Source organism: Physeter macrocephalus, chromosome 2, assembly GCF_002837175.3.
Source record: "Physeter macrocephalus isolate SW-GA chromosome 2, ASM283717v5, whole genome shotgun sequence".
Lineage (NCBI taxonomy): Eukaryota > Metazoa > Chordata > Mammalia > Artiodactyla > Physeteridae > Physeter > Physeter macrocephalus.
Window position 1 is genome coordinate 38,773,972 of NC_041215.1, and position 23,992 is coordinate 38,797,963.

General features: G+C 42.7%; 1 protein-coding gene across 1 annotated transcript in view; it reads right to left on the minus strand.

Annotated features, from left to right (window-relative positions):
- The window catches only part of OCA2 (OCA2 melanosomal transmembrane protein), a 252,521-nt gene that overhangs the window by 187,978 nt on the left and 40,551 nt on the right, over nt 1–23,992 (minus strand). The window contains exons 3-9 of the mRNA XM_024117107.2: nt 16,279–16,377; nt 14,704–14,892; nt 11,455–11,512; nt 9,315–9,387; nt 6,707–6,867; nt 4,846–4,928; nt 3,459–3,612 (exon numbers count right to left, since the gene is read on the minus strand). Of these exons, the coding sequence (XP_023972875.1) occupies nt 3,459–3,612; nt 4,846–4,928; nt 6,707–6,867; nt 9,315–9,387; nt 11,455–11,512; nt 14,704–14,892; nt 16,279–16,377 (817 nt within the window). The remainder of the gene's footprint in view (nt 1–3,458; nt 3,613–4,845; nt 4,929–6,706; nt 6,868–9,314; nt 9,388–11,454; nt 11,513–14,703; nt 14,893–16,278; nt 16,378–23,992) is intronic.

Consider the following 23,992-nt stretch of genomic DNA (forward strand, 5'->3'; position numbering starts at 1 on the left):
TATATGTATAACTGATTCACTTTGTTATAAAGCAGAAACTAACACACCATTGTAAAGCAATTACACTCCAATAAAGTTTTTTTTTAAAAAGGAAAAAAAAGAATACAAGATGACAAATTCAAAAAACTAAATACATAAATAAACTCAAAATGTATTTAAGACCTAAATGTAAGCATGGACACTACAAATCTCTTAGAGGAAAATATGGGAAGAACACTCTTTGACATAAATCACAGCAAGATCTTTTTGACCCACCTCCTAGAGTAATGGAAATAAAAACAGAAACAAACAAATGAGACCTATTGAAATTTAAAAGCTTTTGCACAGCAAAGGAAGCTATAAAAAAGACAACCCTCAGAATGGGAGAAAATATTTTCAAACAAATCAACAGACAAAGGATTAGTCCCCAAAATATATAAACATCTCCTGCAGCTCAATATTAAAAGAACAAACAACCCAATCAAAAAATGGGCAGAAGACCTAAATAGACATTTCTCCAAAGAAGACATACAGATGGTCAAGAGGAACATGAAAAGCTGCTCAACATCGCTAATTATTAGAGAAATGCAAATCAAAACTACAATGAGGTATCACCTCACCCCAGTTAGAATGGGCATCATGAGACAATCTACAAACAACAAATGCTGGAGAGGGTTTGGAGAAAAGGGAATCCTCCTGCACTGTTGGTGGGAATGTAAATTGATACAGCCACTATGGAGCTCCAATGTCCATTGCAGCACTATTTACAATAGCCAGGTCATGGAAGCAACCTAAATGCCCATCGACAGGTCAATGGATAAAGAAGAAGTGGTACATATATACAATGGAATATTACTCAGCCATAAAAAGGAACGAAACTGGGTCATTTGTAGAGACATGGATGGACCTAGAGATTGTCATATAGAGTAAAGTAAGTCAGAAAGAGAAAAACATATATCGTATATTAACGTGTATGTGTGGAATCTACAAAAACAGTACATATGAACCAGTTTGCAAGGCAGAAATAGAGACACAGATGTAGAGAACCAACATACGGACACCAAAGGGGGAAAGCGGGAGGTGGTGGTCGTGGGATGAATTGGGAGATTGGGATTGAGATATATACACTAATATGTATAAAACAGGTAACTAATAAGAAACTGCTATATTAAAAAATACAATAAAATAAAATTCAAAAATAAATAAATTGGTTCTGGACTGTATATTTTAATTACTAGTGACTGTGATTGATTAAAGCACAATGAATTTATTATATCCATAAATTCAAAGTGATATTCAAAAAAATCTAGGAGACACAAAATAACTCAGTGGATATCACTGTAAGTTGCTAAGGCAGCAATTTGCTACTATGAAAATCATTAATTAAAGAAAATTAATCTTGTGTCTCTGGCATGAAGTGTGTTTCACAATAACAAAATCGGGTGGGAGAAAGTTCTTCAATACAGAATGAATCATTTATAAATGCAGAATGAAGGACAGAAAGTTTACTGTAAATGCTAATGAAACCACTGAGTCAGTCAATGGTCCCTGGTGGATAACAGCTCTGTGCTTTGTGACCACCTAGAGGGGTGGGATAGGGAGGGTGGGAGGGAGGGAGACGTAAGAGGGAAGAGATATGGGAACATATGTATATGTATATCTGATTCACTTTGTTGTAAAGCAGAAACTAACACACCATTGTAAAACAGTTATACTCCAATAAAGATGTTTAAAAAAATAAATAAAAAAAAAAATTTTTAAAAAAATGGGAAAAAAAAAAGAGCAAAGGTAGCAGCAGGGGGCGTGACAACAAACAGGCTAGGCTGCTACCACCTAAACTCACTGGGCAATCTCCGCGTCCCTGAAAGGAGGACACCCAGATTCCTTCTCCTCAATACAGCTCAAACTCCCAGCACACCTGTGAAGCATATGGGCCCCAAAATTTAACCTGAAGACTTCAGATCTAAATTGTAGTCTATCGGAGACAGAGAGACTAGAGTAACAATCCAGGGTGCGGGATATTCTACAGAAAAACAGAATCGGATTTTTCAACCAGATGGTGGTGCAGTAAAGACCTGGCAAGCCTGAGGCAGCCATCATTAGAAGGGACTTTAGAAGAGCCTGCTCCAGGGTTGCCCTTGGCTGATATCTGAGTACTTGGCTTTTGAAACGTTCCCTGTGTTACCAAGTGATAGGGTTGCTCTGTGGGCCTGGAGTACTGCATTCTGCTGTACCAGTATGCCTAAACTGTTGGTATAAAAATGTGACTTATTGTGAACATCTGCCTTACTTCTGGGAGCCTGGGACTTTGGTGGGCTGAGGGTGCCTATGTGACAAGCCCCTGACAACAGCCTTGGGCTCTGAGTCTCAAGCATCTTGCCCTTGGCAGAAACACTGCCACGGAGGGAGGAGTGTGTTTTCTGTGGCCTCTCGGGGAAAAAACTGCTCAGCAACCTGATCCTGGACCCCTCTGGACTCTGCCGGATCACAGAGTGTGTGGGGGGGCCATAGGAACTCTGAAACAATGATAATATTGATTGAAAAGAAAATAGAGAAAGAATGGAGAGAATAGAGCTGCCCCAGAATAAAAGAGACATTAAGAGAAAGAGCAAGTAAACCAGTGAGTGGACCTTGCTGGACAACTAGGGGCTCAACTTGCTGGAGCCAGGCAGACCAGACAGCTGCAGGAGACTTCAGGAACTATCCTGGTGACTCCTCCCTCAGTTCACCTCTTGAAGTTCCATGGCACTTCTCATACCTCGGGAAGAAACACCTCTTCACAGTCACATCCTCTCCTGACCCTCCAGGCTCAGCCCACTGGAGCCAACATTCCCATCAACATGTTGCTGTAAATCTGGTTTCACAATCAAACCAACAATGGACCTGCCCAGCCCAGGTGGTGTCTGTACTTTGTTCCATGCTATTGAAGGTATAGCCACACTTAAAGTTTCCCAGATAAACTGAATTTATGGGACATGAGATCACTTGTGAAAAGGCTCATTAGCTGAGTTGATAAGCATAAAAGATAATAATCCTTCCCCACATGTAGCCTAAGGTCTCCCAGGTCCCCATCAGGCACACAATCCTATGAAGCAGCTAGGGGGCATCTTAACATGCCCATCTTACAGAAGAAGACCCTGAGTCTCAGAGAGGTTCAACATTTGTCCCCTCAGGATCACACTTTGTGTGAGCAGCAAAGTGAGGGTGAGAAAATCACATGCATATTCAGTTTTCTCAATAAACTTTTGCTGGTGCCTGGCAAAACTTATCATGCATATGTCAATTGCCAAGATTCAGCAGATATTCCAGTACAGAGCAATTTTCTACCTAGAATGAGGGAAATGTTACTTTTTAGGAAAGACACTATTTCAATTTGATTAAGATGCAAGACTGAGCCCATCCCTAGCACCCAACAAGTAAGTGTTAAAATACACTGGTGGGGGCACAGATAAACCCAGGAGAGCAAGCGCACAAGTTACCTCAAATATAATCAGCACGTAGACCCCAGCAAGAATGACCGCGGCAATGGTCACTTGTGCTTCAACGCTTGTGCGGAGGTACTGATGAGCCATCAAAAGAGGAACAACCTGGGTCTGCTGGAGGGAGGCTCGAACGCTGATGGAAACAGGCTCTCTGCAGAATGAAGCAAAGATCTTACCACTGATAAGGGAAACAGACCAGCCATCAACCATTAGTGCTTGTTGCCTCGGTGTCTTTCCCAACACGTCATCCATGGCCATAACCAGATCCTGAACTGATCTCAGAGTGACTCACACATGCCTGACCTGGCAGATGAGGAGCCCTGAGTACAGGCAAGCTGTGTGAGATGCATGCACAGCCTCCCCATGGCCAGGCCCCGCTGACATAGCTACTCAGCCCCCATCAGGCAGCACCTTCTTTGCTTCAGCTGCCACTCCAACAATGAACAGTGAGCAGGGAAGTTCACAGTGGTTCTAGCCATTTAATTTTCCCGCTTCCTCCTCACCACATAACTGATTGCTTTACCTGCTAACAAATAGCATAGCCGACTATTCTCACATGGGAGAGATTTGGAAAAGGATGTGCAACCTGAGAACAGGTAGACAGGTTGTCACCAACGGTGTGAAAGCACCAAGAACAAGAAGCACGTAAGTCATCAACAGCATGTGGCATGGTGAAACTAAAGCACTTTCTAAAATTTCAGTAACTGTCCTGAGCTGAATTGTGTCCCTTCAATATGTGGACTTCCGAACCCCACTTCAGAATGTGACTGTATTTGGAGATAAGGTCTTTACAAAGGTGATTAAGTCAAAAATAGTGACACCAATATGACTGGTGTCCTTATAAGAAAAGGAGTTGGGGGCACAGACATGCACAGAGGGACAAGCACGTGAGGACACGGGGGGAGGATGGTGTCTACACGCCAAGGAGAGGGGTCTCAGGAGAGACACACCCTGTTGACAACTTGAGGAAATAAATTTCTGCTGTTTAAGCCACCCGTCTGTTGTATTTGTTATAGCAGGCCTAGCAAACTCATACAGTAACCAAGAGTACAGACTTAATATGGAGTGGCCTTAAAGAAAAAAAGAATCCTAAGATTTTCTAGAATTCCCCATTGCATAGCTTCATGATATTAATGAATTTAAAGCATCAGCTATAAAACACCATTTGCTTCAAAATGGGCCCTGTAATGAATCCTCCTACTTCCTGACACATGTGGTTTTGACGCCCGGCCACAGCCTCATGTTCACTGTCTACGCAAGAGGAGCATCTCGTCCAAGCCCGTAACTGGCCTGGCTATTCATAACTGGAGTCCCAAGGGTCACACTTCTCTAAGTGAGCGTGTCCCAGAGGAGCTACCCCAAGACCTCAGTCACCAAGACCCACCTGCTCAGAACCTCAAAGGTCCTGCTCAGCACCATGCGCTCACTTCTGCTTGGATTTAAAAACACCGTCCAGTTATGAGTGACCTGTAAATGTCAAAGCATGAAATCCTGGTAAGGCTTTGAACCTGGACCATCACCTGGGGTCCCGCGCTGTTCAATGTAGGTCCTTGTTTAGAATAAGAGAAGGAGAAAGAGAGGAGCATGAAGCCTTTTTGCACAGAGACACTAGAGATGGCCAGGGGGTGCGCAGCTGGAAATGTCCACAACTGGAGGGCTGTGTTTAAGAAAAATACATTAATACAAATACAGAATTCATGTACAAAGACACAAAGATATAGAAGTAAATAGGATTTATTAAGAGAAAAAGAAATCACTGCACATTACTGGAGACTTGGAGTCTTCTGAACCCACTGAGGCAACTGACGAGAAAGGCTTGCTAAGAACTGCTTCCTGTTTGCAAATCGAAGGCAGGAAACTCTCCACACCCAGGTCACAGGAGCCTGTGGGAGGGAGGGCCCGAGGATGAGCTGCCTTTGCTACGGGCCAAAGTGCCTGAATGTTGTTGTCGGGAGCAGAGGAGTGGAGAAGCCAGCTGAGAGGGGCCAGATGTGTGCAGAGATGGAGGTGTGCCCGGGCAGAGGCAGGCAGCCTGACTGAGGTTGCCAGGGAACTTTCAATGGGAGGACAGGAGTCTTGCCACCCACAAATCATAAAGAAAATTGAAAATAGGAACTCTGAAATCGGTCAAAGCACGAATGAGAGATCAAAAGTTCTCTTAAACACTTCCGTGTTTGGAAAGAGTGTATCAGAAAAAAACCCTTCAGTAAAGATCTCCTGTGTGTGTTTCTGGAGCAGGCAACTATGTCAGCAGGATGCAAAAGGTCATGCCCTCCTCCACACAAGGTCACAAAAGGAGCCAACAGCAGATGAAATGTGCCTACCTCGTCTTTACCGAGGAGCCAGTGAGCTGTGCGCTGCAAACAGGGAAGCCAAGTTTATGTCCTAAAACCACAGCCAGAGCGACCGGCTTAGAATATCAGTGCAACATCAGCCATTGCCCATGAAACCGCAGCCTTCTTCATAATGAGTCATTGGCTCTGGGGACACTTCTCTGCATGGCAGAAAAATGTGATGGGTGAAGTAACCCACCATTACTCCAGTGACACTCCATTTTGGATGACACAGCCTTGTGTACCAGCCGGGTTTCCTTCCATTAGTTATAATAGGGAAAACCCATGAACTGGGGATACGACTTCATGTAGAAGTCATCATGATAATCCAGGGGAGTCACTGAGGCCAGGACTTGGGGCACAAGTCAGGACGCATAGAGAGGGGCCAGGCCTTGTCTGGGCTCTGGGACATGGTGACAACGCCACTGCTGGCTCTCCTAGCCTTCACAGGATGTGAACTGAAGGCTTTGGCTTAGACACTGAGCACAAGGTCCTATTGCTGTAGAAGCAGAAGCTCGGGGAAACCAGACACAGTCTTAGCCAAGTGTCCACAAACTCAAGGGAACCGTGGTATTGGAGTACCTCATGGTACAGAAGGAAACATTATATATTTGAAGGCTCAGGTTTAACTGCACTTTCAAATATATAATGTTTCCCATAACCGCCCAGTAAAATCACTCTAAATTTTAAAAAAAACAAAAAACTCAAAAGCTTGACTTTACTGAAATGGTGAGAGTTTTATAATTGTCTTAGAGAAAAGAGAATTGCAAAGACAAAGCAAAAGATAAGGGCTTGCCTAATAATGGTGTCATTGCCTTATGGCTCCCATCAGATCAATTAGAGAGGAAACTCAATTTATAAAGAGGTGAAATGAGTTTTTACAATTCCTTTCAAATAACTTATAAGTGTAACCTGCTGTGGCCGCCACCGCCTGGAGCCTGGAGCATCAGCCTGGGTCACCTCCACCACCACGTGCTCTTCTCTCCCGAGATGACTTGGGCCACTGGCCACCAGGGCCCCTGCCAGGTCCACTTGGAGCAGCATGGAGTCTGCATGGCTGCTGAGGTTCACAGCTGGGGGGGCGTCAAGGTGAGCTACAAAGCAAGGAGGAGAGGCCCGGAGGGTCCCCCCACCCCCGACCTTTCCCACCTTCCCAGGAAAGTGCACAAGGAAATATATGTCCAGGCCGTCCCTTCCACCTGTGCCACTGCCCTGACTGCTCCTACCTCTTCAGCCCCTCACCCCTGACATGCACAATTGGTTTGGCTTTGTTTAATTGTGTTTTGAATCCTCTGGTCTAACATTTAGGTGGTGTCTCCCATCCTACTATCATCTCTGCTTCTACTCTTTGCAGCCAGCATAAAACGCCTGCCCCAGTTCCTGGACTCATGATGAGCAGTAGACAAAATGGCTGCATGAATGAACAGATGAACTAATCCACAGCCACGCCCAAATCCTAAGGTGCCCGGTGAGAAATCACAAGGAGAGCTGAGCAAGAAATCTGAAATCGGCTAAATCAGTGAAGCCCACTGCAGTGAGAGGAGAGAAATCCACTGCGAAGTCCACTGCGATGTTGTGGTGTCAGCAGTGACTTGTGGATCCCAGCAAACTGGAGCCTGTGGTCGAGCCCATCCCTGAAGACAGCTTTGATCCTTGCCTTCAGCCATGCTGAACAGTCTGCTGTGCTGCTAACACATGGGCAGTCCCCTGCCTTTGCTTCAGATGCCTCCCCCAAATCTGGAGAACCACACTATCTTTTGAGATCCTGCTCAAGCTCTCCTCTCCTTAAATCCTTCCTTGTCATCCTCAGCTTGAGTGGATCCTCACTCTTTCCTGCATCCTCCATAGATCAGGAGGATCTACGTCTTTCGGGCCTGACTTGACTCAGAGTTCCTGGCTCACAGTCTCCATGCTGTTCTTCTAATAAGCATGATCATCTACTCTACTCTGGTTGCCCCAGCTCAGAGGCCCATGTCCTGGAGGCCCTTGCGTGGTGGGGAGAAAGACACACGAGGAAAGCATTTCTGAACAGCAGGCAATGTACTGCTGTGGTATATGGAACAAGGCTGTGAGACCCACCTAAACTGTAGAGTCCCCTCAGGCTTACCCTTCAGTTTGCTTTAGACCTTATCGAACGCTGGGCTAAGGTGAACTGGCCAGGACCTCCTCCTTGACCAAACTTGAGTCGGGCTCCTCTGAGCCCTCTTCTCAACTAGGCCTTGACCTTGGCCTGGTGAGCCACAGAATAAGGGTGTTAACATCTTATAGGCTCTTCCTCCATGAACCCCAGCAGGGAAGATGGGTAGAATGGGGAGAACATTGAGAAAGCCTTAGTTTGCTGGGGAAGTACATCAAATCTGGTAGCCTGAGGATGTGGTGGAACCACAGCAGCTGGGGGCAGGTAAGAGAGAGGAGAGCAGCTCTACCCCTGAGGGAGGGGTAGGAACAGTGCAGGGCTTGGCAGACAGATGGAAAGAGGCCTAGAAATTCCAAGTGTCTGGGGCACTGAAAGTTACCATGGCAACTACAAACCACAACACAGCCAACCTCTAACTAGATTTATACAACTCCCCCCACCCCAAAACTAAGGCCCATAGATGTTAAGGTGAGATCATCTCCAAGCTTAAAACTTTACCTCAGTGCTATGGACTGAATGTCCATGTCCCCCATATTCATATGTTGAAGCCCTGAGCACCTGTGTGGCTATACTTGGAGATGGGGCCTCTAACGAAGTAACTGAGGTTAAATGAGGTCATAGGGTGAGGCCCTGATCTGATAGGATTAGTGTCCTTGTAAGAAGAGATACCAGAGACCCCTCCCCCTCTCTACACACACATTCATAAACACACACACACACACACACACACACACACACACACACACACACAGGAAAGGAAAGGCCCTGTGAAGACATAGCAGGAAGGTGACCATCTGCAAGCCAGAAAGAGAGCCCTCATTAGAAATCAAATCAGCCCAACCTAACCTTGGATGTCCAGCCTCCAGAACTGTGAGAAATAAATGTCTGTTGTTTAAGCCACCCAGGCTGTGGTATTCTGTTATGGCAGCTGAGGCCTACAAAAAGGCAAGAGAGCCCAGAGTATAAGAAACCAAGCAATCATCAAACTCAGATGACACAGCCAAGGAAAGAACCAATGAACTTAAAAGATAGGTCAAGAGGAACCACTCAAGCCAAAACACAAGAGGGTGGGGGCAGGGAAAAGAACAGAGTATCCAAGGGCCTCAGGAAGCCAGACCTTAACTAAAACGCACTGTTTGGCTGCTGTCACCCTTCCATGGGGAATCTCACCACCACCCACCCACCTCAGTCTCACTAGTGCCCCTCCCCTTCTGTTCTGAAGCCTCATCTTTCACCAAACGTCCTGGAGGAACAAAACACACACAGGGAGGAATGATAATTGCTTAGGCTGTGACCTTGGGCAACAGTCATGATAGTTTTCGGGTCTCTTCACTTTGTGACTCAACCATGGGCGACTGTCCATCTCAGTACAGGTTTGGATACAGTAGCTTTCCAGCGGTGACACAGCCAGCAACTGCCAGAACTTTCCTTGATCTGGATACAGGCTAAATAAAATCTGTAACAATCAGAAACATTTAATGATAGATTTGTGGTGTGAGAGCAAAATAGGATTTAAGTAACTTTGATAAGAGCTGAAAATACGGGTATGATAATGGTGCTGCTTGATGTATCCAAAATTCACCAGCTTACTCTAAATAGCTTTTCTGAGATATTAAAAGATAAAATTCTGATCCATTATACTATTTTCTGCTACAACAGGCCTTGATTATTGATATTTGCCAATTTTAAGGATTAAATACCCAGCCATAAAATCAAATCATCAGAGGAGGGTAAACATGGTTTTCCCATACTGGATAGTGGGAAATACAACCCATATGATTGTGGGAGCACATGCGTGTGGAATTCGCAGAGTATCTTATACTTCATCAGAAAGTAAATTAAAGTGAGGATGAGATAACAGATTACAGAAGTTCAAAGCAAATTCCTCAAATTCTGTTTTGGATTGTGTCCACAAATCACCAAAATTTCAATTACCAGAAGAAGGATGAAGACTAGACACAGAGCTCAGGTCAGCTCTCAGGGGTCAGGGGAGACTTGGGCCACCCATACCTCCTCCTTGGATACCCCAATACACCCACCCACCAGGCTATGCTAAGCAGCTGGGGTTTCAGAACCACACAACTGTGTGAATAGGAAGTGGAAAGGCAAACTGGTAGCCAAAAAAGTAAACTCATGAAGTTTTCAGAGTTCAATGCAATTGTTTTTTTGTTCTGTGCTTAGATTTCCTTTCTCTGTGCCACTGCTCTCCTCCCATGTGGATTATTAAAGAATGCCTGTACTCATTTCAATTCAGTCAGTATTGACTTCATGCACCCTTGCTGTCTGAAATGCAACATTGTTCCCTCTATGTCACACTAAGACGAGACTCTTGTCATGTACAATCCTGCACACACATAGAGCCCCAACCCTCATGCCCACACACACAGATAATGAAGACCATGTATTCACAGTTACACATGGTCACGTGACCATACACAGCTTCCAGTCACAAAGGGCACCCAGCATGGCTGTCACCACAGGCTGCCTACAGAGAAAAGCCACAGCCACACCAATCCTGGAGTCCACAGGGCATAGGTATGGAAACAACACTCGCCCACCCCTTCCTTGCTCACAATCTCATACCCTGTCACAGCAACACATACCAACCACCTCCTGGTGTCTCCCAAAAATGGCCCACACAAACTATCCTATGCAAATGCTAAAAATAGGTGACTATTAACTCTAGCAATAACTCCCTAGGCACACACACAACCTCAAAATGCTCACAGACCGCAAAAGACCCACACGTCCCACAGAGGCATGCACACACACAAACACACAGCCAGGCACTTGGTACCTCACACCTATGTGCACACACACAGGCAGACATGGGGGCCTCACACCCACATGCACACACACAAGTGGGGGGCCTCACACTCAGTCATTCAGCAAATATATTTTGAGTGCCTACAATGTGATCTCAGCTAGGGCCACATCAGGGCACACACCACACAAATGCTGGCAGTGAAACTTGTGACCCCTCAAGTCAGAGGGAACACTTGGGTCACCTCCAGGGCCCTGGCTCTGCAGCCCTCCCTGGGGATGTATGGGCAAGTAAAATCAGAGCAGTCTCCAGGGAAGGGGCAAACATAGAACTTCACTCTCTCCCAAACAGGGTGGTTCCACTGGGAGCCAACCCAACGGGGCACTGAGACATTCCTGGGGGCACCTATGAGTGCTGGACATGTCCCAACACAACTAAAGAGTGTTTACTGCATGTGGTTGAAAAGAGAATTTGGTAAGCCGCTTAAGGTGGGAATTGAGACCAGCGGGCAAGCTAACTGCCTTTCACAGAGCAAAGCCAGGTCCTCAGGGCTTCCATTGTATGACTGGGGACAACAACAGAGGAGCATTGCTAAGGGCAGGCCTCCCTAGCCACCCCCAGGCTGCCATCCCACACACCCTCAGTAACTCCTCCAAAGAAATGTGTGAGCCCCACACCTCAGGTGCCCTGCTACCCAGCACGATGCACCCGGGGGCTCTGCTGAGCAGACGGCAGAGCTCAGGGTGCCATGGTACTCACTGAGCACAGCACCACAAAGACAAATAAGCCCGTGACTTTCAGCCACCTCACACAGCACCTGCAAGAGAAAAGACAGGCCCCGGGTCACACTGACAGCAGTCCTGCTTGCATGTGCCCCGAACTGTCAAACCTCAGATGCCTGCTGAAGCCTTGGGTAATGTCTACCTCAAAGCACATGTGTGAAATTCTTTCCATAACACGGTATGAAGGAGGATACTGCTGAGGGCAAAAGCAGATTCGTGGAGGTTATAGAGGGGAACAAACTGAACCCTGAGTGTCTGAACACTGCTTCTTAACAGAGATACTGAAGCTCAAGATTTGACCCTCTTCACTAGCCTTTTAAAGGCTCTAGTTTCCTGGAAACAAGCTTTATCTCAGCTCTCAGATTCATATTTATCAATTATTTTCCCCTAAGTTTTCTGGAAGGTAGGCGTATGGATTTGATCCTCAAATAAACATCGACTGAGACATAACCAAACAATTCAAGAAAGAAATTGCAGTGCTATAACCGGTGGTACCAGCAGAGTCCTTTAAGAATTCCTTAGGAGATAATTCAATAGACATTCAGGCCCTCTGAGGACTCCTGATGGCACCCTGGCCCAGTGATCATTACACATTTCTTTTTTTTTTTCTTTAACATTTTTATTGGAGTATAATTGCTTTACAATGGTGGGTTAGTTTCTGCTTTACAACAAGGTGAATCAGTTATACTTATACATATGTTCCCATATCCCCTCCCTCTTGCATCTCCCTCCCACCCCTCCAGGTGGTCACAAACCACCTAGCTGATGGCCCTCAGGTCCTTGGCGAATGTGGGCCTGGCAGCCACCCCAGGCTTATCTCTGCTCCTGTCACCTCCCCAGGGCCCACCAGATCCTACCTCCTGCAGACACAATCACTGCCTAGTGCTGGGGGGAGCTCCCCCCTGGCCACTCCTTGAGAGCAAGCCCTGGGGTATTTGTGCTCTGCCCCTGCAAAAGGAAGGGTGCTGGTACACAGCCTGTGCTTGACACATGTTTGTAGAACGAAGGAATAAAGTCTACATAGGGATATCTTTTTTAAAACCTTTCTGATCCTTTCAAAATGGTAAAACCTTGTCTTGCATTGTCTCAGATTTAATGAATTTGATGAGTAATATTTCACCCTTCCAAATTATGATCAATAGCTCCTATTCAAATGGAAATCAAAAAACATTTCCTTTTAAAGCATGAAGCATTCATTGAACTATTTTTGTTAATACTTTTTTTTGAAACATCTTTATTAGAGTATAATTGCTTTACAATGGTGTGTCCGTTTCTGCTTTATAACAAAGTGAATCAGCCATACATATACACACGTCCCCACATCTCCTCCCTCCTGCGTCTCCCTCCCTCCCACCCTCCTTATTCCACCCCTCTAGGTGGTCACAAAGCACCGAGCTGATCTCTCTGTGCTATGCGGCTGCTTCCCACTAGCTATCTATTTTACGTTTGGTAGTGTATATATGTCCATGCCACTCTCTCACTTTGTCTCAGCTTACCCTTCCCCCTCCCCGTATCCTCAAGTCCATTCTCTAGTAGGTCTGCATCTTTATTCCCGTCTTGCCCCAGTTGAACTATTTTAAATACTAATTTCTTTCTGCATAACTGACATATACAGCAGAGCAGACCATCCAAAATAGTTTTTACAAGTTTCTTCAACAATCATGTGTAGGACTTTCTAGACATGTTAAAAAGAATGGCACTAAGTCTTTCAGTTAAGTGGCAAGTTTGAGGCAACTATTCTATGAATCATAGACGATAAAACAACCACTGAATGTAAAGGCTTAAATGTACTTGGTTCTATTTTCCATGGTATGGGACATTTGAGGAAGCTCACATCCTCTGGAGTTGTGAGGCAGCCAGCTGGAGAAGGGTGTTAAGAGTGTCAGCGCTTACCATCAGGGTGACCTATGGGGCCAGGTCCCTGTTCACACACTTTTACATGATTCACATAATTTTATAGCACATTAATCGGCCTATATTTGTCACACCTATGAGAAGAGCTAAGACCAGTCAAGGTGAAGAAACTACACATGGCTGGGAGGCATGGTGGGAAAAGACATCTCCATGGTCAAGCACTGGTGGGGGACCTGGGGTCACATTCCCCCTCCCAGCCCCTTTGCTCCTCTCACAACCTGCATGACCTCAGGCAAAACCCTTACCCTCTCTGAAGTACTGTCCTTCACCTACCTCTCAGGATTGCCTGAAAGATCAGTAGGACAACTGAGAGTGGGCCTCTCTAGGTAAAGACGGATACACTTTGGGATGCAGGTAGGTACACTTCTAATCAGCCCTCAAACAGCTTCAGAAAAGCTGGGCCCCCTAATGTAGAGAAATAATAACACTAATATTTGATAGCTTCATGGTGTCTTCTCACCTATCCATGGGTTTTCACATAGACCATTTTAGTGGAAGCCCACGGAAGGCTGTGGAGCGAGGGGAATGCCAGGCGACAAGGAGACAGCTGCAGGGACATGCCCGGCCCTGCTGGTTCCTCAGCTACCTCGGAGCAGATACATAATGGGGACCTTGGTGGTCCTGGTATTGTGTCCCTGGAAATGCCACTTTCAAATGTGTGGCTCTCAACAGAACCCCTACTTCAAGTAAATGCTCACGCAGAAGCCTCAACAGACAAACAAGGGAGAGATCACTCCTGCTCCGACCCGCGCGGGTTGTGCTGCAAAATTCCCTCAGATCCCCAGCGCATGTGCGCCCTCCGCCCTCCTATGCATGCGCGGAGGACTCGGCCTCTCTCGGCCCCACCTGCAGCTGCATCACCCCTAAAAACCCTCTTTCTCCTTCCTGTGCAGAACCCGTCTAATAACGTGCTTCATCACTGACTACAAATGATAATATCAGCTTCTAAAACACCACGGGGACTACTTCATCCACAAAGCCTCATGGGCTTGAAGACCCCAGCCACAGAACAGAAAGGACAGCTGTGTAGGGTGTTAGTCATTTAGGTCTGTAATTGGGTTTTCTTGTAGCCTTAAAGGCTCCATGCTGGTTCGTACGCCACTTTATCTGTCTTCCGGGGCCTGGAGGAAAGAAGATTACCTTCCAGGAAGGTGCCGCCTAGCCCTCTTCCTCACCTCCACCCTGTCCTCGGGAAGGGTGTCGTGAGGACAATACCCGCACCGCGCCCCACTCCCCAGCCCAGTCCTAGGTGGGCGGCGTGCGCTGTGTGACCAACACCCTGTGCCAGTGCTGGCACTCCAAGTCTTCCTACCTCAACTTGGAAAGACGGAACCTGATGTGAGCGCTGTCCAGAAGCTCCCCCTTCTCTGAGGAGGCGGATCCAGAGGAACCTACCAACTCTCTGCTCATCAGGGATCCGCCCTCCCACTCAGCTGAGCTGTTCTCCCAAGATTCTTCAGCAGTGATGAACTCTGGGTGGTAAACGGGCACACACCGTGACCTGGAAATCGAGGCTTTGTGGTTATTTTCACGGAAATAGTAGCATCTCCAAAGCAACACTTTATCTCAAGGGTGAGAGTGAAATGTATACTCAATACTTGTTTTTAAAAGGACCATCGATATTGTAGTACTGTCAGACTGGTGGGAATGGGTCTTTCTTGACATCACAGACCCTGGACTGGAGGGAAATCATCTGGGGTCACACAGTCTTCAAAATAAATTGTGGGCCTTCAAGAAACATCAGCTTGTTCTGAGTTTGGAACTTTCCAGTGAAGCTTTTTCTGGCTCAGACCAGCTCCAGCTCATTTCAGTTTTTGCTTTCTCTTTGATTGTGCTGGAGTTCTCAGTACCTGGTCCTGTTATACTCATCCTGAAGCACAGTGAGTGGCGTAAGCCTTTTCTCCTCTTTGTAGGTATCTATCTGTAATGGAGCTGTAGGGGAGGTGGTCTACCTAGTTTTCCCACTCAACATCTACACGACCACAAGCAGGAGGGGGAACATCAGTACTGGACTAGATGGGCCCAAGAATGGGACCTATACCTAGAAGGATGAATCAAGGGGTATCATAAACTTTTATCAAAATTACATGTGGATATATCCATTTAATTTTGGTTGAATCTCTGAACAACTGAACAACTCATTCAGTACAGATTCTCAGTCAGCACTTGACTCTGGTAAGGCTGCTCCAAGCCCAGAATTTTCCTGTGGAAATACATGGAATACTTGTGGGGTGGCAATATTGACACAAGAGCCACAATCTATTATGTTATGCCTCTCAATCTATGCCTTTCAAACCCAGTTAGCTCAACAGGGCATTGTCATTCTCCTGAACTCTTATCACTGCTTTAGGACTGGATCACAACAAGAAAAAGGAACTTCAGACTTACAGGAAGTAGAGTTTTCTTTTAAATCATACATTTTTCAACTTCATAGCTATTGACATTTGAGCCAGATAATTCTTTGTTGTGGGGAGGTGTTCTGTGCAATGCAGGATGTTTAGCAGCATCCCTGTCCCCCACCCTAAATGCCAGTAGTACCCCTCCCTCATTTGTGACAACAAAAAATGTCTCCTGACAGTGCCAACCTCAACCCTGGTTGAGAAGCCCTGGCCTGGCAAGATGGCCTTTCCCAGCTGTGTGCATGCATGAGTGTGTACATGTGCTATTCAATCATTGCAGGGTTATGCTTAAGGTTACTTGGCAATTCATAAATCACAGAATACAACAAATAGAATCATGAACACACATTGAATCGACAAGGATCTAGCAGAGACCATACACGTCAGGTAAAAATTCACATCTCAGGAAGAAATTCTCTAGCATAAGTGAAAAAGATAATGCTCGGAGATTTCTTAATTTTATAAAAAAGAAAGAAAAAACACCTCACCCTTTCTCTTGTGAGAAATTCCTCAGCAGAGGTGTGTTTTCTGTAAAGCAGGGGTCTTTAGAACTGGAGCTGAAGAACTGGGGGAAAGGAGGGTGAGACCTGAAAAACACAGTGAAGGAAAGGGATCACCAACACAAAATGATGGCTATACTCACTGATGGTTGTGGCTAGATTCAAGAACGTGCCCCAAGAGTCAGTGGTACATCTTCTTTATCCATTCATCTGTTGATGGACACTTAGGTGATGTGGCACATATATACAATGGAATATTACTCAGCCATAAAGAGGAATGAAACTGAGTTATTTGTAGTAAGGTGGATGGACCTAGAGACTGTCATACAGAGTGAAGTAAGAGAAAGAGAAAGAGAAAGAGAAAAACAAATACCATATGCTAACACATATATATGGAAGACGAAGTGAGAGAGTGGCATGGACATATATACACTACCAAATGTAAAATAGATAGCTAGTGGGAAGCAGCCGCATAGCACAGGGAGATCAGCTCGGTGCTTTGTGACCACCTAGAGGGGTGGGATAGGGAGGGTGGGAGGGAGGGAGATGCAAGAGGGAAGAGATATGGGAACATGTGTATATGTATAACTGATTCACTTTGTTATAAAGCAGAAACTAACACACCATTGTAAAGCAATTATACTCCAATAAAGATGTTAAAAAAATGTAGATCTTTTAGAATGAGTTTGAACTATATGGCTATCCATCTAAAGCAAGTAGATATAGTTGTGGGTTAACATACTTGAAAACCAGAGTAACTACAAATCAAAAACATAGAATAGATTCACAAAAACCAAAAAGAAAGGAACTCAAGCATAATACAAAAGAAAATCATCAAACCACAACAAGAAAAATAATAAGAAGAAATGAACAAAGAAAAACTGAAAAAGCAACTGTAAAATAAGGAATAAAATGGTAATAAGTGCATGTCTATCAATAATTATTAAATGTCAATGGACTAAATGTGCTGATCAAAAGACATAGGGTGGCTGATTGGATAACAAAGCAAGACCCTTCAATACATTGCCTACAAGAGACTCACTTCAGTGAGAAAGACACACAGACTGAATGTGAAGGGATGGAAAAAGATAGTTCATGCAGATGAAAATGACAAGAAAACAGGGGTAGTAATATCCATATCAGACAAAATAGACTTTAAAATGAAGGCTATAATGAAAGACAAAGAAGGACATTAAATAATGATGAAAGAATCAATATAAAAAGAGGATACAATACTTATTAACATATACACACCCAATACAGGAGCACATAAATATATAAAACAAATACTAACAAACATAAAGGGAGAAATAGAAAATAATACAAAAATAGCAAGAGACTTTAACACCCCACTGACATCAATGGACAGATCAACCAAACAAAAAAATAAATAAGGCATCAGAGGTCCTAAATGACAGAATAGACCAGTTGAACATAATGAACATTTACAGGTGACTACATTCCCCAAAAAAGCAGAATACACACTTTTCAAGGAAATTTCTCTAGGACAGACTACATACTAGGTCACAAAAAAAGACTCATCTATTTAGGAGGATAGCAATAATATCAAGCATGTTTGTCGACCACAACATTATGAAACTAGAGATGAACAACAGAAAGAAAAAGAGAAAACAAGTGGAGACTAAATAACATGCTACTAAAAAACCAATGGGTCAATGATAAAATCAAAGTGGAAATCAGAAAATACCTCAAGACAAATGAAAATAAAAACACAACTTTCCAAAAGCTATGGGATGCAGCAAAAGCAGTTCTATAAGGGAAATTCCTAGTGATACTGGCCTTCCTTGACATAAAAGAAAAATCTCAAATGAACAAATTAACCTACCAAATACTTAACCCACCAAATAAAAGAAATAGAAAAAGAACAAAGCCCAAAGTCAGCAAAAGAAAGGAAATAATAAAGATCAGAGAGGAAATAAATAAAATAGAGATTTTAAGAAAGCAATGTAAAAGATCAATAAAACCAAGAGCTGTTTTTCTAAAAAGATAAACAAAATTGACAAATCTCACCAAGGCTCACCAAGAAGAAAAGAGAGGAACCCAGTAAACAAAATAAGAATTAAAGAGGAGAAATAACAACCAATACCACAGATATACAAACAATTATGAGAATACTATGAACAGTTATATGCCAACAAATTGGACAACCTAGAAGAAATGAACAAATTTCTAGAAACATACAGACTGCTAAGATTGAGTGAAGAAGCAAGAGAAAATTTGAAGAGACTGATCACTAGAATGAAATAGAATCTGTAATTAAAAAAAAAAAAATCCTGTGAACAAAAGGCCAAGACTGGAAAGATTCACTGAAAAACTTTACCAAACATATAAAGAAGAATATATACCTATCCTTCTCAAAACACTCCAAAAGATTGAAGAGAAAGGAACACTGCCAAATTCATTTTATTAGGCCACCATTACCCTGATATAAAAACCACACAAGGACACAACGAAGAAAAGTTACAAGCCAATATCCTTGATGATATAGATGCAAAATTCCTCAACAAAATATTAGCAAGCAAATCCAACAATACATAAGAAGGATCATACACCATGACCAAGTTGGATTTGTTCCAGGGTTACCAGGATGGTTCACTGTATGCAAATCAATGTGATACAGCACATTAACAAAAGGAAAGACAAAAACCACATGATCATCTCAATAGACTCAGAAAAAGCATTTGACATAATTCAACATCCATTCATGATAAAAACACTCATCATATTTTAAAGAGTCCTTTAAGATACACCACCTGCATGTCACCTCAGCTGCATCTCTAGATTTTCTCTAACTCCCTTTACCCAAATCTACTCTTGCAAATTTTCAGAGCTACTTTTACTTCTTGTAACAGTCTTCCACCCTTGTCTAGGGCGTTTATATATGTAATCTGCTTTATTTCAACATTGTTTGTATAGCATGTCTTCTTCCTTCAGATCTCACATCCCTTCCACATCATCCAGGAGAAATTAAGAAGTCCCTGCTTTGTGTAATCCCTGAGGATCTTCGTGACCATGTTGCCTGCAATGCATTTTAACTGCTTCTTTGAATACTCCCTTAGCCGGTGTGGAGGGGATGACATGTTGGTCAGGATATATCACCCAGCAAAGAAAAATCCAAGATACCAGTCAGATTTTTACCACAATTGTCTAGTTCAAAACACTGGACCACCAGAGAGCTCCAGGTCCCATATAATATCAGTCAGCGAGAGCTCTCCCAGAGATCTCCGTCTTAATGCTAAGACCCAGCTCCACTCAACGACCAGCAAGCTCCAGTGCTGGAAACCCCATGACAAACAACTAGCAAGACAGGAACACAACCCCACCCATTTGCAGAGAGGCTGCCTAAAATCATACTAAGTTCACAGACACCCCCCAAAAACACCACCAGACGTGATTTTGCCCACCAAAAAGAAAAGATCCAGCCTCATCCACCAAAAAACAGGCAAAAGCCCCTCCACCAGGAAGCCTACACAACCAACTGAACCAACCTTACCCACTGGGGGCAAACACCAAAAACAACAGGAAATACGAACGTGCAGCCTGCAAAAAGGAGACCACAAACAAAGTAAGTTAAGCAAACGAGAAGACAGAGAAATAAACAGCAGATGAAGGACCAAGGTAAAAACCCACCAGACCAAACAAATGAAGAGGAAATAGGCAGGCTACTTAAAAAAGAATTCAGAGTACTGATAGCAAACATGACCCAAAATCTTGAACATACAATGGAGAAAATACAGGAAACGTTTAACAAAGACCTAGAAGAACTAAAGAGCAAACAAACAATGATGAACAACACAATAAATAAAATTAAAACTTCTCTAGAAGGAATCAATAGCAGGATAAATGAGACAGAAGAACAGACAAGTGACCTGGAAGATAAAATAGTGGAAATAACTAGTGCAAAGCAGAAAAAAGAAAAAAAAATCAAAAGAATTGAGGACAATCTCAGAGACCTCTGGGACAATATTAAACGCACCAATATCGGAATTATAGGGGTCCCAGAAGAAGAAGAGAAAAAGAAAGGGACTGAGAAAATATCACAAGGATTATAGTTGAAAACTTCCCTAATATGAGAAAGGAAATAGTCAAACAAGTCCAGGAGGCACAGAGTTCCATACAGGATAAATCCAAGAAGAAACATGCCAAGACATATATTAATCAAACTATCAGAAATTAAATACAAAGAAAAAATATTAAAAGCAGCAAGAGAAAAGCAACAAATAGCATACAGGGAATCCCTATAAGGTTAACAGCTGATCTTTCAGCAGAAATTCTGCAAGCCAGAAGGGAGTGGAAGGATCTGTTTAAAGTGATGAAAGGGAAAAACCCACAAGCAAGATTCTTCTACCCATCAAGGATCTCATTCAGATTCAATGGAGAAATTAAAACCTTTACAGACAAGCAAAATCTAAGAGAATTCAGTACCATAAAACCAGCTTTACAACAAATGTTAAGGAACTTCTCTAGACAGGAAACACAAGAGAAGGAAAAGACCTACAATAACAAACCAAAAACAATTAAGACAATGGTAAAAGGAACATACATATCGATAATTACCTTAAATGTAAATGAATTAAATGCTCCGACCAAAAGACATACACTGGCTGAATGGATACAAAAACAAGACCCGTATATATGCTATCTACAAGAAACCCACTTCAGACATAGGGACACATACAGACTGAAACTGAGGGGAGAGAAAAAGATATTACATGCAAATGGAAATCAAAAGAAAGCTGGAGCAGCAATTCTTATATCAGACAAAATTGACTTTAAAATAAAGACTATTACAACAATAAAGAAGAACACTACATAATGAAAAGGGATCACTCCAAAAAGAACATATAACAATTGTAAATATTGATGCACCCAACATAAGAGCATCTCAATAAATAAGGCAAATGCTAACAGCCATAAAAGGGGAAATCAACAGTAACACTATCATAGTAGGGGAATTTAACACCCCACTTTCACCAATGGACAGGTCATCCAAAGTGAAAATAAATAAGGACACACAAGCTTTAAATGATACATCAAACAAGATGGTCTTAATTGATATTTACAGGACATTCCATCCAAAAACAACAGAATAGACTTTTTCTCAAGTGCTCATGGAACATCTCCAGGATAGATCATATCTTGGGTCACAAATCAAGCCTTGGTAAATTTAAGAAAATTGAAACTGTATCAAGTATCTTTTCCAACCACAATGCTATGAGACTAGATATCAATTACAGGAAAAAAAAACTGTAAAAAAATACAAACACATGGAGGCTAAACAATACACTACTATATAACAAAAAGATCACTGAAGAAAAGGGGAAATCAAAAAATACCTAGAAAGAAATGACAATGAAAACACGACGACCCAAAACCTATGGGATGCAGCAAAAGCAGTTCTAAGAGGAAAGTTTATAGCAATACAATCCTACCTCAAGAAACAAGAAACATGTCAAATAAAGAACCTAACCTTACACCTAAAGCAATTAGAAAAAGAAGAACAAAAGAACCCCAAAGTTAGCAGAAGGAAAGAAATCATAAATATCAGATCAGAAATAAATGAAAAATAAATGAAGGAAACAATAGCAAAGATCAATAAAAGTAAAAGCTGGTTCTTTGAGAAGATAAACAAAATTGATAAATCATTAGCCAGACTCATCAAGAAAAACAGGGAGAAGACTCAAATCAACAGAATTAGAAATGAAAAGGGAAAAGTAACAAATGACACTGCAGAAATACAAAGGAACATGAGAGATTACTACAAGCAACTATATGCCAATAAAAGGGACAACCTGGAAGAAATCAACAAATTCTTACAAAACCACAACCTTCCAAGACTGAACCAGGAAGAAATAGAAAATATGAACAGACCAATCACAAGCACTGAAATTGAAACTGTGATTAAAAATCTTGCACCAAAAGAAAACCCAGGACCAGATGGTTTCACAGGCGAATTCTATCAAACATTTAGAGAAGAGTTAAAACCTATCCTTCTCAAACTCTTCCAAAATATAGCAGAGGGAGGAACACTCCCAAACTCATTCTACAAGGCCACCATCACCCTGATACCAAAACCACACAAAGATGTTACAAAAAAAGGATTCTTCAATATATGAAAATCAATCATTGTGATACACCATATAAAAAATTGAAGGATAAAAACCATATGATCATCTCAATAGATGCATAAAAAGCTTCCAACAAAATTCAAAACCCATTTATGATAAAAGCTCTTCAGAAAGTAGGCATAGAGGGAACTTACCTCAACATAATAAAGGCCATATATGACAAATGCACAGCCAACATCATTCTCAATGATGAAAAACTGAAACCATTTCGTCTAAAATCAGGAACAAGACAAGGATGCCCACTCTCACCACTATTATTCAGCATGGTTTTGGAAGTTTTAGCCACAGCAATCAGAGAAGAAAAAGACATAAAATGAATCCAAATCAGAAGATAAGAAGCAAAACTGTCACTGTTTGTAGATGACATGGTACTATACATAGAGAATCCTAAAGATGAAATATCTAGGAATAAACGTACCTAAGGAGATAAAAGACCTGTATGCAGAAGACTATAAGACACTGATGAAAGAAATTAAAGAAGATACAAACAGATGGAGAAATAGACCATGTTCTTGGGTTGGAAGTATCAACATTGTGAAAATACTGTACTGCCCAAAGCAATCTACGGATTCAATGCAATCCCTATCAAACTACCAATGGTATTTTCACAGAACTAGAACAAAAAATTTCACAATTTGTATGGAAACACAAAAGACCCCAAATAGCCAAAGCAATCTTCAGAAAGAAAAATGGAGCTGGAGGAATCAGGCTCCCTGACTTCAGACTATACTACAAAGCTACAGTAATCAAGATAGTATGGTACTGGCACAAAAACAGAAATACAGATCAATGGAACAGGATAGAAAGCCCAGAGATAAACCCACGCACATAAGGTCACCTTAATTTTGACAAAGGAGGCAAAAATATTCAAGGGAGAGATGAGAGCCTCTTCAATAAGTGGTGCTGGGAAAACTGGACATCTACATGTAAAAGAATGAAATTAGAACACTCCATAACACCATAAACAAAAATAAACTCAAAATGGATTAAAGACCTAAATGTAAGGCCAGACACTATCAAACTCTTAGAGGAAAACATAGGTAGAACACTCTATGACATAAATCACAGAAAGATCCTTTTGGACCCACCTCCTAAAGAAAGGGAAATAAGAACAGATTGCCAACAAACGCATGAAAGGATGCTCAACATCACTAATCATTAGAGCAATGCAAACAAAAAACACAATGAGGTATCACCTCACACTGGTCAGAGTGGACATCATCAAAAATTCTACAGATAATAAATGCTGGAGAGGGTGTGGAGAAAATGGAACCCTCTTGCACTGTTGGTGGGGATGTAAACTGATACAGCCACTATGGAGAACAGTATGGAGGTTCCTTAAAAAACTAAAAATAGAACTACCATACGACCCAGCAATCCCACTACTGGGCATATACTCTGAGAAAACCATAATTCAAAATGTGTCATGTACCACAATGTTCATTGCAGCACTATTTACAATAGCCAGGACATGGAAGCAACCTAAGTGTCCATCGACAGATGAATGGATAAAGAAGATGTGGCACATATATACAATGGAATATTACTCAGCC